Raw genomic sequence first — 13,129 nt, forward strand, 5'->3', positions numbered from 1 at the left:
ATCCAAAGCATGGTCTTCTAGGCCCGACTTGCCATAGCAATGGTGCTGGATGTATCTTTTATGTTCACTGATGCAGATGTCCACAGTTCTTCCTGTTTGACCATAGTAAGCTTGATCACATGAGCAGGGTACTTCGTAGACTCCTGGATGTGATAAAGGAGAGATGCTGTCCTTGGATGAACAGATGAGAGTTGCTAATTTGACACACAATCTAAATACAGTGCGTAGTTGATGTTTATTGAGAATTCTAGATATCTTTTCCAATGTGCCTTTCATTTATGGGATGGTGTCTGTTTTGTTGTAGTTCTCTGGGGGGGGGGGGGGATAGTAGGCAGTGTTTCTTAGGATCATTTAGTATTTTGTCTATCTTATGGGGATTACAGCCAATGGCTAAGAAGGTGTGATGTAAGTGAGCCAGTTCAGCAGCAAAAGCATTGTCATTGGAACTGGTTGCTCTCGCTCTGTGGGTTAACATTTTTAAGATACCATACTGTTGAGAAGAGTGATGGTGCGATTGTTTGTGTAAATATCTCCCTGTATGTGTGGGTTTTCTAAAAACTGAAAATAATAAGGAACCATCTGGAAGATATGTGATTAGTGTATCCAGGAAGAGCAGACAGTTATTAGCTTCCAGTTCCATTGTAAAGTGGATATTTGGGTGTTAGCTATTTAAATGTGCTAAGAATGTATCCAATGTGTCTGAGCCATGTGGCCAAATAGAAAGCACATCATCAACATAGCACAGCCAAAGCATTGGCTTGAGAGTGATTGTATGAAATTTGAATCCAACCAAAGAACTCCATCAAAACCAACTGCGCTACAGCATCTTGTGCTATAGTTCTATAGTGTATTGGACATTATACAGACCAAATACATAGTCAATATTTTAATTCAGTATTTAAAATTCAAGGAAGGACACAAAGATGATTGTCAAATCATCTTTGTTCATGAAACATGTACATGATATCTCAACTATTATTTATAATTGATTTCATTATGAAAGAAAAGTGACATTTCTGATATCAGAAGTGGAAATATTCAACTCAGCTCTTTACTAAGAAGACTGATGTTATATTCCTAAATAAATCCAGTACATCTTTTTAGAACTCTAACTAAAAGGAATAAATGGTGTAAGAAATTTGATATGAAAATCCACAATAAAAAGGAAAAAAATTATGTAATCAGGTTGGACTGTGGAATACATTGACTGATAGGGTCATGAGAGCACAAGTGGAAAATGAGTTTAAGGAGTGGCACTATAGACTTTATTTGTCTTGTCTAAGATGGGTTTCCCATGATGAGATTCAGAATAATAATAATAATAATTTCAAGCTATCTGGGCACAAGTTTTAGTGAAAATGGCAAATTAAATTTGGAAATAAATAACAGGATAACTAAAGATACTATGGTATGAAATCAACTGAATACATTATTATTATGATTGTTAGTATCTTCTACAACAAATCCTTGAAAACAAAGACATCATGGGAGACTCACCATAACCTCTTTTATTATTATTATTACGGGTATCTCCATGGAGTCAGTAGACTCATCGCTAGCAAAACAATATCTGTCATATCTCTTCTTGAATTCATTTACAGACGAAGAGCTCACAACTAAGTCAGGCAATGAATTCCACTCATTCACCACCCTCCAGGCAAAAAACCTTGTTCTGACACCTTTGTTAACCACACACTTCTTTAATTTCCACAGATGACCTCTTGTTCTTCCATCACTATCACACAGCTGAAACATTTCCCCTGCATCAATCCTATAAAAACCTTTTAGTAATTTGAATGTTTCTATCATATCCCCTCTTCTTCGCCTATCAACCAATCTCTGCAATCCACAAGCTCTCAATCTATCAATGTAGGGAGCATTTTTTATATCACTCACCAACTTGGTCACTCTTCTCTGAACCCTCTCCACAGCCTCCTCATCTCCAAGGAATCCAGGTGACCAGACCTGAGCACAGTAATCCAAATGTGGAAGTATCAATGCTTTATAAAGGGGAATAATAACCTTTTATCTCTGGATGTCAGTGTGTTCCTCAACAACCAAGTAATCCTATGTGCAATCTTGGACACCTTAGCAATGTGTCCACTGAACTTCATCTCCCTATCTACCAATACCCCTAAGTCCCTAGCCTCATCAATCTCTTGGAGTACCTTTCCATCGATGTAGTACACAGCTGGTAATCTTTTAATCCCAAAATGCATGACTTTACACTTTTCCACATTGAACTGACATCCATTTTCTTTTGCCCATTTTACCAGCTTATTTAAATCCTCCTGCAAACTTTCAACATCAGCTTGATTTTTTATTGCACTACACAACTTTGCATCATCAGCAAACAACTGAATATCTCCCTTTAAGCCGTTTCCTATATCATTTATATACAAATTAAACAACATTGGCCCAAGCACAGAGCCCTGAGGCACACCACTGGTCACCTGCCTCATTCTGGACTCGGCTCCTCCACACACCACCTTATGGTATCTCTCCCTGAGCCATTCTCCTATCCATATCACCAATTTAATATCCATTCCCATCTGCTCCAATTTGCGTAACGGTGTTCTATGGGGTATCCTGTCAAAAGCCTTAGCAAAATCCAGAAGTACCACTGTGTAGCCAGTTCCTTTGTCCAACTCGGATGTTATCCTATTATGAATAGTTAATAGATTGCTAAGGCAGGATCTACCTTTAACAAAACCATGTTGGCCTCTATAGAGTATCATATCCTGATCCACCCATTCTTGAATTTTGTCTTTAACCAACTTTTCCAATACTTTTACCACTACTCCTGAGATGGTGATTGGTCTGTAATTCAATACCGCAGTTTTAGAGCCACCCTTATGCAAAGGAACCACTTTGCCTAACTTCCACTCCCTAGGGACCATACCAGAGTTCAAACTTAAATTAAATATCCAGGTAAGAGGGGTTGACAATTCATTTGCACATTCACGCAACACCCGAGCTGATATTCCATCTAAGCCTACCGCAGTGTTTGCATTTAAGTTTTGCAATATATTTAATACCTCTGATTCTTTAGCTTCAATTCTCACATTAGGTATTGCTATAGGTATAGAGATATCCTCACTTGGGTGATAGACTTTTGAAAAGTGATCACTCAGTAACTCGACTATTACATCTGATTTTGTCACCTCAATACCATCAGCACCCACTAAGGTTATCCTTCCGAAGTCATTCTTCCTCTTACTTGCCACATAGCGGAAGAACTCTTTGGGATTACCCTTGATCTCTTTGGCTAAGGTCTTCTCATAATCTGATTTAGCTTTTCTTACTATGCTGGTAACCTTTCTAGCTTGAGCCTTGTATTGCTCATGGGTGTCCTGATCGCCTTTCTCCTTGTAAATTCTCCATAACATTTTCTTTTTTTGCAGTTCAAGCTTGATACTACTGCTCATCCATCTAATGCCTGCCTTGTTTGACCTCCTGACCATGGGAACACAATCTGATATTGCTTTCCTCAGATACCCGCTGATTTTATCCCAAGCACTGCTAACATCTTTCCCTTGCAATATGTTCTGCCATGGGATGGCTGCAAGCTCACTCCGAAGCTTGTTATAATTGCCTAACCTGTAGTTCCGTACATACCCCTTCTTAATAGAAAAATCCACAGATATTGTGACCTCCCAAGTCAATACCACATGATCGCTTTCACCAACTGGAGGTAATGAGGACACCTTACTTATGCATATAACCTCTGAACCAATAACCAGGTCCAACACTCTCACACCACGTGTCCCTTCAGTTACGTGCTGTTTCAAGTAATTATCTCGTAGAAGATGTATGAACTCCATTTCCTTTTTGCTACGTGATATTTCCTCCTTCCAATTGATATCACCATAATTAAAATCCCTCATAATAATCACTAAGCCTTCACTCATTGCACTAAGTTGCTGATGCATGAATTCAATATCTCCACCCGTACTCCCTGGCCTATAGCAGCATCCAACTGTATATTTGGTTGCGTTGGTCACTATTTCGCACCAGACTGCCTCAAATGAACTCTCATTCACATGTCTATCATCATGATATACTACTTTCTTTGGCTGCAATACATCAGCTATCATCAACAGTACTCCTCCTCCTGTTCTATCTTCTCTATCCTCCCTGAAAATACTGTACCCATCACATTCAATTCCAGTGACCACATCTTCTGCTGACATCCAAGTTTCACTAATGCCTACAACTTTTGGTGAGATTTCACTGACTAATGCCAAAAATTCTTCTCTCTTATTTCAAATGCTTCTAGCATTGGTATACAAAAATTGCAGATTCCCTCTAGATCTTGTGCCGGCTTTAGAACTGATATATAAGTCACTAACTACCGTAGTCCTATGCCGATTTTTATCCCCTCTCTTATGCAATTTATTCTGCCTATAAGGATCAATAAATACACAATCAGTGCTAAAGTTTCTCTCTCTTACACTCAACCTTTTCAATATTAGTTTCCCTGCCCAATAACTTCAACCTGTTCAGAAAACAATAACTTCTTCAATCGCTTATGTCCTTCCATGTTAAGATGCAGTCCATCTCTAGCATACAACTGCCTTTTTCCTTCAAACATACTCCAAACATCAACAAACTCCAGACCTCTTTTTCTGCACATTCTTGCAATCATATCATTCATTATCATTGCTCGTCTACTTAACTCGTAATTGTCAAAACAAGGCAGCACAAACACTATTCTCCCTTTTTCACATACAGTTCTTGTTTAAAATTGTTTGTCATCCACTTTACACCAAATTGTGTCCACTTCTTCACTTGTGGAATACAGCTTACTATTGCTGCTAACAAATATTCCTTCACAATTTTCCAAGCACTAATGATATAGTGGCCTTCCAATTCCTCCCTCCATGAAACTTCCCCAAGTTGATATCTAAGACTATTATAATCACCTGCCTTATAATTCCACATATGTTCCCATCTCTTTGATACTCCTGCATGTCTATTCATCTTCCAAGTCAAAACCACATGGTCGCTCTCTCCAACTGGTGGGAGAGATGTCATCTCAGTTATTATCAACTCTTCTGATGCTATGACCAAATCCAAAACTATTGAACTTCTTGTTCCCTCTATTACATGTTGCCTAAAACATTTGTCCTTTGAAAATTCTAGAAATTCCATTCCCTTATTGCTACATGCATTTTCCTCTCCCCAATTTATACTGCAGTAGTTAAAATCTCCCATAACAATCATTCTTCTTGCACTCGCCCAGCTCAACTGTCTAAACATCTCCCGGTCCCCACCCTGTGTGCTCCTTGGTTTGTAGCAACACCCCCACTAAAGATCTTGTGTTGCCCACCTCTACCTCACAGCATATGCTTTTAAAATCATTACTGTCACTGCCCTCCAAAGCCTCCACTCTTAGAGGACATAAGTAGTCACTTATGATAAGCAGTACCCCACCACTGTGCTTTCCCTTCCTATCCTGCCAAAAATGCTGTACCCAGCTACTTCTATTCCTGTTATTATATCCTCTTCTGTCAACCATGTCTCAGTGATCCAATAATCTTTGGATCACTGAGGCTGATGCTATCAGTGCCACCAATTCCAGATACTCCTGGCATTAGTATAAAGCATAAAAATGCCACTGTTTCTATACCTAGCATTATCCCCTATAGACTCTGCTGGGCTCAGCATTACCTGATGCCGTCCCCCCTTCTCCAAAGTACCCATTCCCCACAAGAGGCCACTCCTGCTACCATCCACCCTGGGCATTCTAGTTTCCCTGCATTTACACACTGACTCATTCAGAACAGCAAGCTCTCCAAATGCCTACATCCTTCCTCATTCAAATGCAAGCGGTCTCTGGCATACAATTCCTTTCTGTCCTCAAAATGCCCTCCAAGCATCCACATATTCCAATCCTCTCTTCTGGCACAGTCTAGCTATTATGTTATTCAATATTACTGCTCTTCTGCTCAGCTCGTCACTATCATACCTAGGCAACATGCACACTATCTTTCCTCTCTGTCTTCTTTCATACTACCTCAAGCAAGAATCTCATATCTCTCACTGCTCAATTTACATTACCTCTTAAGTCATTCGTTCCTACAATCACAATAATCTCATCCACCCTTTCACTCTCTCTTAATTGCCATTCTATCGTTCAGTATCAATAATAATAAAGAAACAAATAGCATTTTCTTTCCATCATCATCATAACAGTAATTACAGGTATAAACCATATTGGTCTGTTCTGGTCTCACTCTCCATCCAATATCCTTTTTTTGAGGTCTACCCTGCCTTCTGTTTCCAATTGTCTTATATTTTAGTATTTGTTTAGGATATCGGATGTTGGCCATTCGGTTTTCATATTCTATCCATTTTTGTTTATAATTGTTTAGTTTTTCTTCTATTGATTTTGTTTTTTTAGTTCTTTTAAGATGTCTCATTCCTTTTTTGGTCTAATAATGTCTATTTTGCAGTACTTCTCGCAAATCTCATTTCACTTGATTTTATTCTTTGTTTATCTTGTTTGTTTATTGCCCATTTTCTTTCCTAATGCAAAAATATTCCCTATTATTATTATTATTACAGGTATCTCCATGGAGTCAGTAGACTCATCGTGGGAGACCCAAGCTATCAAAACAATATCTATCATATCTGTTCTTGAATTCATTCATGTTATAGGTTCTGAACCAATCATGAGTGAGACTACTATTTAAAATAAATAAATAAATATTAGTTAATTAAAATAAAATAAAATAAAATAATATATATATATATAATAAAAATATCTGCTATTGCAGGGACATAGCTATATAAAATAATAATGTCTATCTCCATGTCTCATTTATTAAGGATCATAAAATCATCATATTTATATTATTCTGATAATACCCAAAAGAATACAGAAATTATATATCTTTACTTACCCAGTACTGTAATATCAACAGATACTGTGTCTTTGCCAGAAGCATTGCTTGCAGTGATGGTATATTTCCCAGAATGTTTCCTAGTAGCTTTACTAAGACTAAAATCTGAATGATAGTCTGTGTTTTCAATCTTTACAAAGTCATCATTAGAGAGCTTAATGCCTTCTCCAAATGTCCATACTACATCTGGAGGAGGTTCACCTCTGATATCCACTTCAAATTTATGAGAACGGCCAACTTTAATTACAATGTTATTCAAGTTTGTCCTGTCAATTCTTGGTTTTACTGCAGAAAAAAAAAATAATAAAAGATTGAGATAGAAAATGATATAAAGAACAGAGATCAGCAAAATATAGAAACATTACATTCATAAATAAATAAAATTCTAAAGAAACAATACATTTGTTATATTATGGAATAAATAACGCCTTGTCCAGGTATTGAGCCTAAAATGAAAAATTATAGGTATTCATCTTTTGATAAGTGCATAGAATGAATAATGTAATGCACCTGACTAGTATAAACATAAAATGTTATGAAGAAACTTGGTGAGAAATGTGATGATCAAGCTCATGAACAGTATACATTACAGGAAGAGACAGTGATAAGCATGGTAAAGAAAACAAAATCAGATAATTAGAAAAATTAGCTGAGCAGGACAAAGAATATCTAATATGGCTCTTGACCTATGTTGAAAATAAAGAATGATTATGATAAGATAACTTCAACATCAATGGTAGTAATGTATAAGTAGAGAAAGAGATAGTTGAATTATTGGTACATCAAAAATATCTAACCTCATCTGTTAGATATAACCAGTGCTTTTTTTCTGGAAAAAGGTGTCGGTACTCACCATGAAGATGTTATTACAGCAACTTCCGCACTTTTAACATATCTTCCAATATACCCTCATCGTCTCACTTTGTTGGCACAGTTAATGACATTAACTGTTGTTTGCAAGATTCTCCAAAATGACTGATTTTACCATTTGCCCACTCTGCTGAAATTTTTGTTCCCATGTGTTTTTCGATGGCAAGACTACCAACATCACAACACACTTTACAGCCCAACATTTTATTCGTGACATACAGCCAGTCGTTTCTCTCACAGAAGTCATTTTTCTGCAAAAGTGTCCAACATTCAGGCCAATCATTATCAGAATCTGCTTCCTTTTGACCACGTGGATCTTCATTCTTAGTTTCGTGATCCTCTTCACCAAGTGTATTTTCAGTGCTAATTTTCTGTTTTACAGGATCACAAGCAGATTCAACAATTTCTGTTTCTTCGGCCTTCATTTTTTTACTCATTGGCATAAAGTAACTACTTATTTTACTCATTTTGAACAATGACTGCACTGATTTAACTTAGATTAATTCAAACTCACGTGAACGAGTGAATATAGAACTGATAAACTGATATTGGAAGCAATCGGAAGTGAACACAACTTCCTGTTTCCGGTAGTGTACCATCCTATGAAACAAGAAAGCAGGGTACCAACTTATGAGTAATCAAAACTGAAAATTCAATTCGTTAACACGGTACCATCTACCGGAATATTTATAATACATTTTACTGTCAAGAAATTGCAAAATTTTTAAAAACTTAAGAAAAAAGGTGCCGGTACTGCATACCGTTGTATGCCACCAGAAAAAAAGCACTGGATATAACAAAATTAATGATGAGAGAATAAAATATGTTAGAACTGATACAGATGAACTAGAAGTGCTGACAATATAACAAAATCTTGAGGGTATAAAGCAATAAGATTAGATATCTGATATCTGATCACATAAACCCATCGATTAACATTCCTTCTGGTCAGGACAGATATATTCAATGACCAAAATATGGACTGGAAGTTTAAATGTGGTGAAGAAGTGCTATCTGTCATTTAGTTCCATCATAAGATACTAGTAATACTCCTTCAAATTAAGGAAAACAGTTAATAAGAGACACTCGCATTCACAATGCCATCTCAGAGTTAGTGGCACTTAAAGACAATGTTTCTCCTTTCCAGCAGTTTTTGACCTGCTTAAACCTACCTACAGTATTATGTAGGTAACTGTAAATAGACAGGTATGTAAAAGAAAGTGTGCGCAACATATTTTGATAAATCTAGTCTTTTTATCATATAATTAGATTTGATTATTAATGAGAAAAAAATGAGAGAAAAACTTACATATTATTATTATTATTATAATTATTATTATTAAGAGACACCTCCAGGGAGTCAGAGACTCATCGAGTGAGGCCACATACTACACACACCAGCTATTGTACTTATTCTTGAATTCATTCACACTGCTTGCACTCACACCATCCAATAGCAATCCATTCCAATCATGTACCACTCTCTAAGAGAAAAATCTAGCCCTCATCCCCTTCTTTGCAGCCTTCATTCTCAGCTTCCAATGATGCCCTCTCGTCCTTTCCCCACCCTCCATAAATTTAAAAATTCCATCAGTTGAAATCCTGTATGACACTTTCAGAAGTTTGTAAGTCTCAATCATATCACTCCTCTTTTTCCTGTTTGCTAGTGTCTGCATTCTACAAATTCTCAATCTGTCATCATAATCAGTATTCCACAATCATGATATCATTTTTAACACTCTCCTTTGTACTCTCTCCAATATATCAGAATCACAATGGAAACCAGGAGACTAGTCCTGCGCACAATAGTCCAAGTGAGGTCTAATCAAGGAATTGTAAAGAGGCAAAATAACATCCTTATCTTTACATGTGAACATTTGTTTCAGCATTACAATTATTTTTTAAGTTGTATTTGCAATCTTTGCCACATGATCCCTGAACTTCAACTTCCTATCTATTAACACCTCAAGACCACTAACTCATCAGTTTCTTCTAGCCTAATCACACCAATATAATATGACATTGGATATCTAATCATGCCGAAGTGAATGACTTTACATTTACTGACATTGAATTGACACCCATTTTCCCATGCCCACAATTCCAGCCTATTCAAATCATTCTGCACGTACTGCATATCAGCAGCATTCCTGATTATTACTACCTATCTTTTGCATCATCAGCAAATAGCTTTATGTCGCTTGTCAAATCCTTCCCAATATCAATAATGTACAGATTGAATAACAGTGGACCAAGCACTGATCCTTGTGGTACACCACTTGTAACATTAAACCTTGCAAGACTCAGTTCCCCATATATACCACTTTTTGATATCTGTAAGTCAGCCATCCTCTTATCCAGGTAATATTGCATAACCCAAACCCATTTTCTCCAATTTATGCAAAAGAATATACCATGCTGTATTCTGTCAAAAGCCTTAACTAAATCCTAAAGTATCATGGTGTATCCATTTCTCTTGTCTAGTTCAATGGTAACATTGTTATAGAATATGAGCAAGTTGCTAAAACATGACCTTCACTTAGTAAACCCATGTTGATCATTGCAAAGTAGAGATTCACTGTCACTCCATTTCTGAATGCAAGCTCTAACCAATTTTTCCAAAATCTTCACCACCTCTCCTGAGATACTAATTGGTCGATAGTAGGATACATCGGTCCTCGCACCACCCTTGTACAATGGAATTACCATAAATTATTTCCATGCCTGCAGAATCTTCCCTGTTCTGAGATGGTACTAATTGAAATTACAAGTTGATCTTGGTGTATCTATTTCCCTTGTCTAGTTCAATGGTAACATTGTTATAGAATGTGAGAAAGTTGCTAAAACATGACCTTCCTTTAGTAAACCTATGTTGATCATTGCAAAGAAGAGATTCACTGTCAACCCATTTCTGAATGCGAGCCCTAACCAATTTTTCCAAAATCTTCACCAAGAGTCCTGAGATACTAATTGGTCAATAGTTGGATACATCGGTCTTTGCACCACCCCTTGCGCAATGGAATTACCATAAATTATTTCCATGCCTGCGGAATTTTCCCTGTTCTGAGACTCATATTAAACAGCCTGGTCAAAAGGAATGGCCAGTTCAGCTGAACACTCTTTTAGCAAATGTGCTGATTTTCCATCAGTCCCTATTGCTGAATTCTTATTCAATTTTTGCAATAGCTCTAATACCTCGGCCTCACATGCCTGCATTTCTTCATCTAGTGAAGAGCAGCGAGTTCAATGTTGAATTCACCAGGTTGATAGCTTTTAACAAAATGGGCAATGATTAACTGACCAACCTCTTCTGCATCTGTAACTCTCATGCCATCTGGATTTACTAGTAGTATAAATTGGGGAGAGAAAGATGCATGTAGCAATAAGGGAATGGAATTTCTGGAATTCTTGAGGGACAAATGTCTTAGGCAACATGTAATAGAGGGAACAAGAGGTTCAAGAGTTTTGGATTTGGTCATAGCATCAGAAAATTTGATAATAAATGAGATGATATCTCTCCCACCAGTTGGATATAGAGACTATGTGGTTTTGACTTGGAAAATGAATAGACATGCAGGAGTATCAAAGAGACAAGAACGTATCTGAAATTATAAGGCAGGTGATTATAATAGTTTAAGATGTCAACTTGAGGAAGTTTCATGGAGGGAGGAATTGGAAGGCATGGATATCTTTAGTGCGTGGGAAATTGTGAAAGAAGATTTGTTAACGGCAATGGTAAGTTGTATACCACGAGTGAAGAAGAGAACAGAATTTGGTGTAAAGTGGATGACAAACAATATTAAGCAGGAATTGCATGCGAAAAAGAGGCTATAGAAGAGATATAAGGAGACAGTGAAGAGAAGATGCATGAAGAATATAAGACACAGGCCAGAAGAGTGACTAGTATGGTAAGGAAGGCGAAACTGGAATATGAGAGGAAATTCGCTCTAAGATCCAAAGAAAATTCTAGGAAATTTTTTAGATATGTGGCCAGTAGGAGGAGAAATGACTGTGGAATAATGCTATTGCGGGATAAAAATGGTAATAGAGTGACTGATGCAAAGGACATAGTGGAATTGTCAATGAACACTTTATTGGAGTATTTCATCCTGGAGGAGTCAGTTTTAATACTAGAGGGATAGGGCAGTTTTGAGGTTTAGAGGTATAGGAGGAGAGTGTGTTTCAAATACTGAGTACTCTGAATGTCAGTAAAGCTGTGGGACTGGATGGTATTTCACCACGAGTTTTGAGAGAATGTGCTAGGAAACTGATAGTGCCTTTGACCTGGCTTTTCAATGAAAGTCTGGCAACTGGGAAGATGCCCATGGAACGGAAGGAAGGTAAGATAGTGCCATTGCATAAGGGTGGTAGCACACTGGAAGTGTCTAATTATAGGCAAGTTTGCGTGTCATCAGTAGTTGTTAAGATCTTGGAGAAAGTAGTGAGGGACCGTATACAGCATTGAGCAGATGAGGATGGAGTTATCCGTGAGAGTAAACATGGATTTGTGAAGGGACGCTCTTGTTTTAGCAATATGCTAGCCTTTTATAATAAAGTTACAAGAGCATTAGATGAGGGAAAGGCATATACTACCATTTTCTTAGACTTAGCGAAAGCATTTGACAGGGTGCCACATGATAAGCTGATATTTAAGTTCCAGCACATGGGTCTGTATGTCAGATTGGTCAACTGGATTCAGGATTGGCTGTCTGACAGGTATCAGAGAGATGTGTATGGTGGGACAGTTACAAGGGGGCAGAGGGTTACAAGTCGGGTCCCACAGGGCTCAGTACTAGGACCTATATTGTTTAACCTTTATATCTATGACATTGTCAGTGGATTGCAAGGGGATATTCAGTTGTTTGCATATGATGCGAAGCTGGGAAGAATTATTAGTAATAGTGCAGATGTGGTAGTCCTGCAGGAGGATTTGAATAAGCTATATAGATGGGAAAATGAATGGGGATGTCAGTTTAATGCAGCAAAATGCAAGGTCTTTAGGTTTGGGAAACATCGACGGGACGCTGCATTCTCTATGTGAGGAGTTATACTGGAGGAAGTAGGGGAGACAAGAGATCTGGGTTGATGATTGATAGAAACCTGAAATTTAGGGGACATATTGCAAAGGTAGTGAAGGTAACACAGAGGATTGCTGCAATAATGAGAAGGACACTGACCTGCAGAGATAAAAGGGTTATCATTCCATTGTATAAGTCTCTGATCAGACCACACTTAGACTATTGTTCTCAGATTTGGTCCCCAGGATTTGAAGTTAAATTAACTGTGGAAAGGGTACAAAGGCAGATAACAAAGATGGTTTCAAGACTGTACCATGTTAGTTATGAGGATCG

General features: G+C 37.5%; 1 protein-coding gene across 1 annotated transcript in view; it reads right to left on the reverse strand.

Annotated features, from left to right (window-relative positions):
* The window catches only part of LOC150096673 (twitchin-like), a 2,440,784-nt gene that overhangs the window by 1,624,751 nt on the left and 802,904 nt on the right, over positions 1-13,129 (reverse strand). The window contains exon 37 of the mRNA XM_090408679.1: positions 6,909-7,193. Within this exon, the coding sequence (XP_090264805.1) occupies positions 6,909-7,193 (285 nt within the window). The remainder of the gene's footprint in view (positions 1-6,908; positions 7,194-13,129) is intronic.

Source organism: Typopeltis vanoorti, chromosome 18, assembly GCF_054136105.1.
Source record: "Typopeltis vanoorti isolate ZY-2024b chromosome 18, IOZ_Tvanoo_1.0, whole genome shotgun sequence".
NCBI lineage: Eukaryota > Metazoa > Arthropoda > Arachnida > Uropygi > Thelyphonidae > Typopeltis > Typopeltis vanoorti.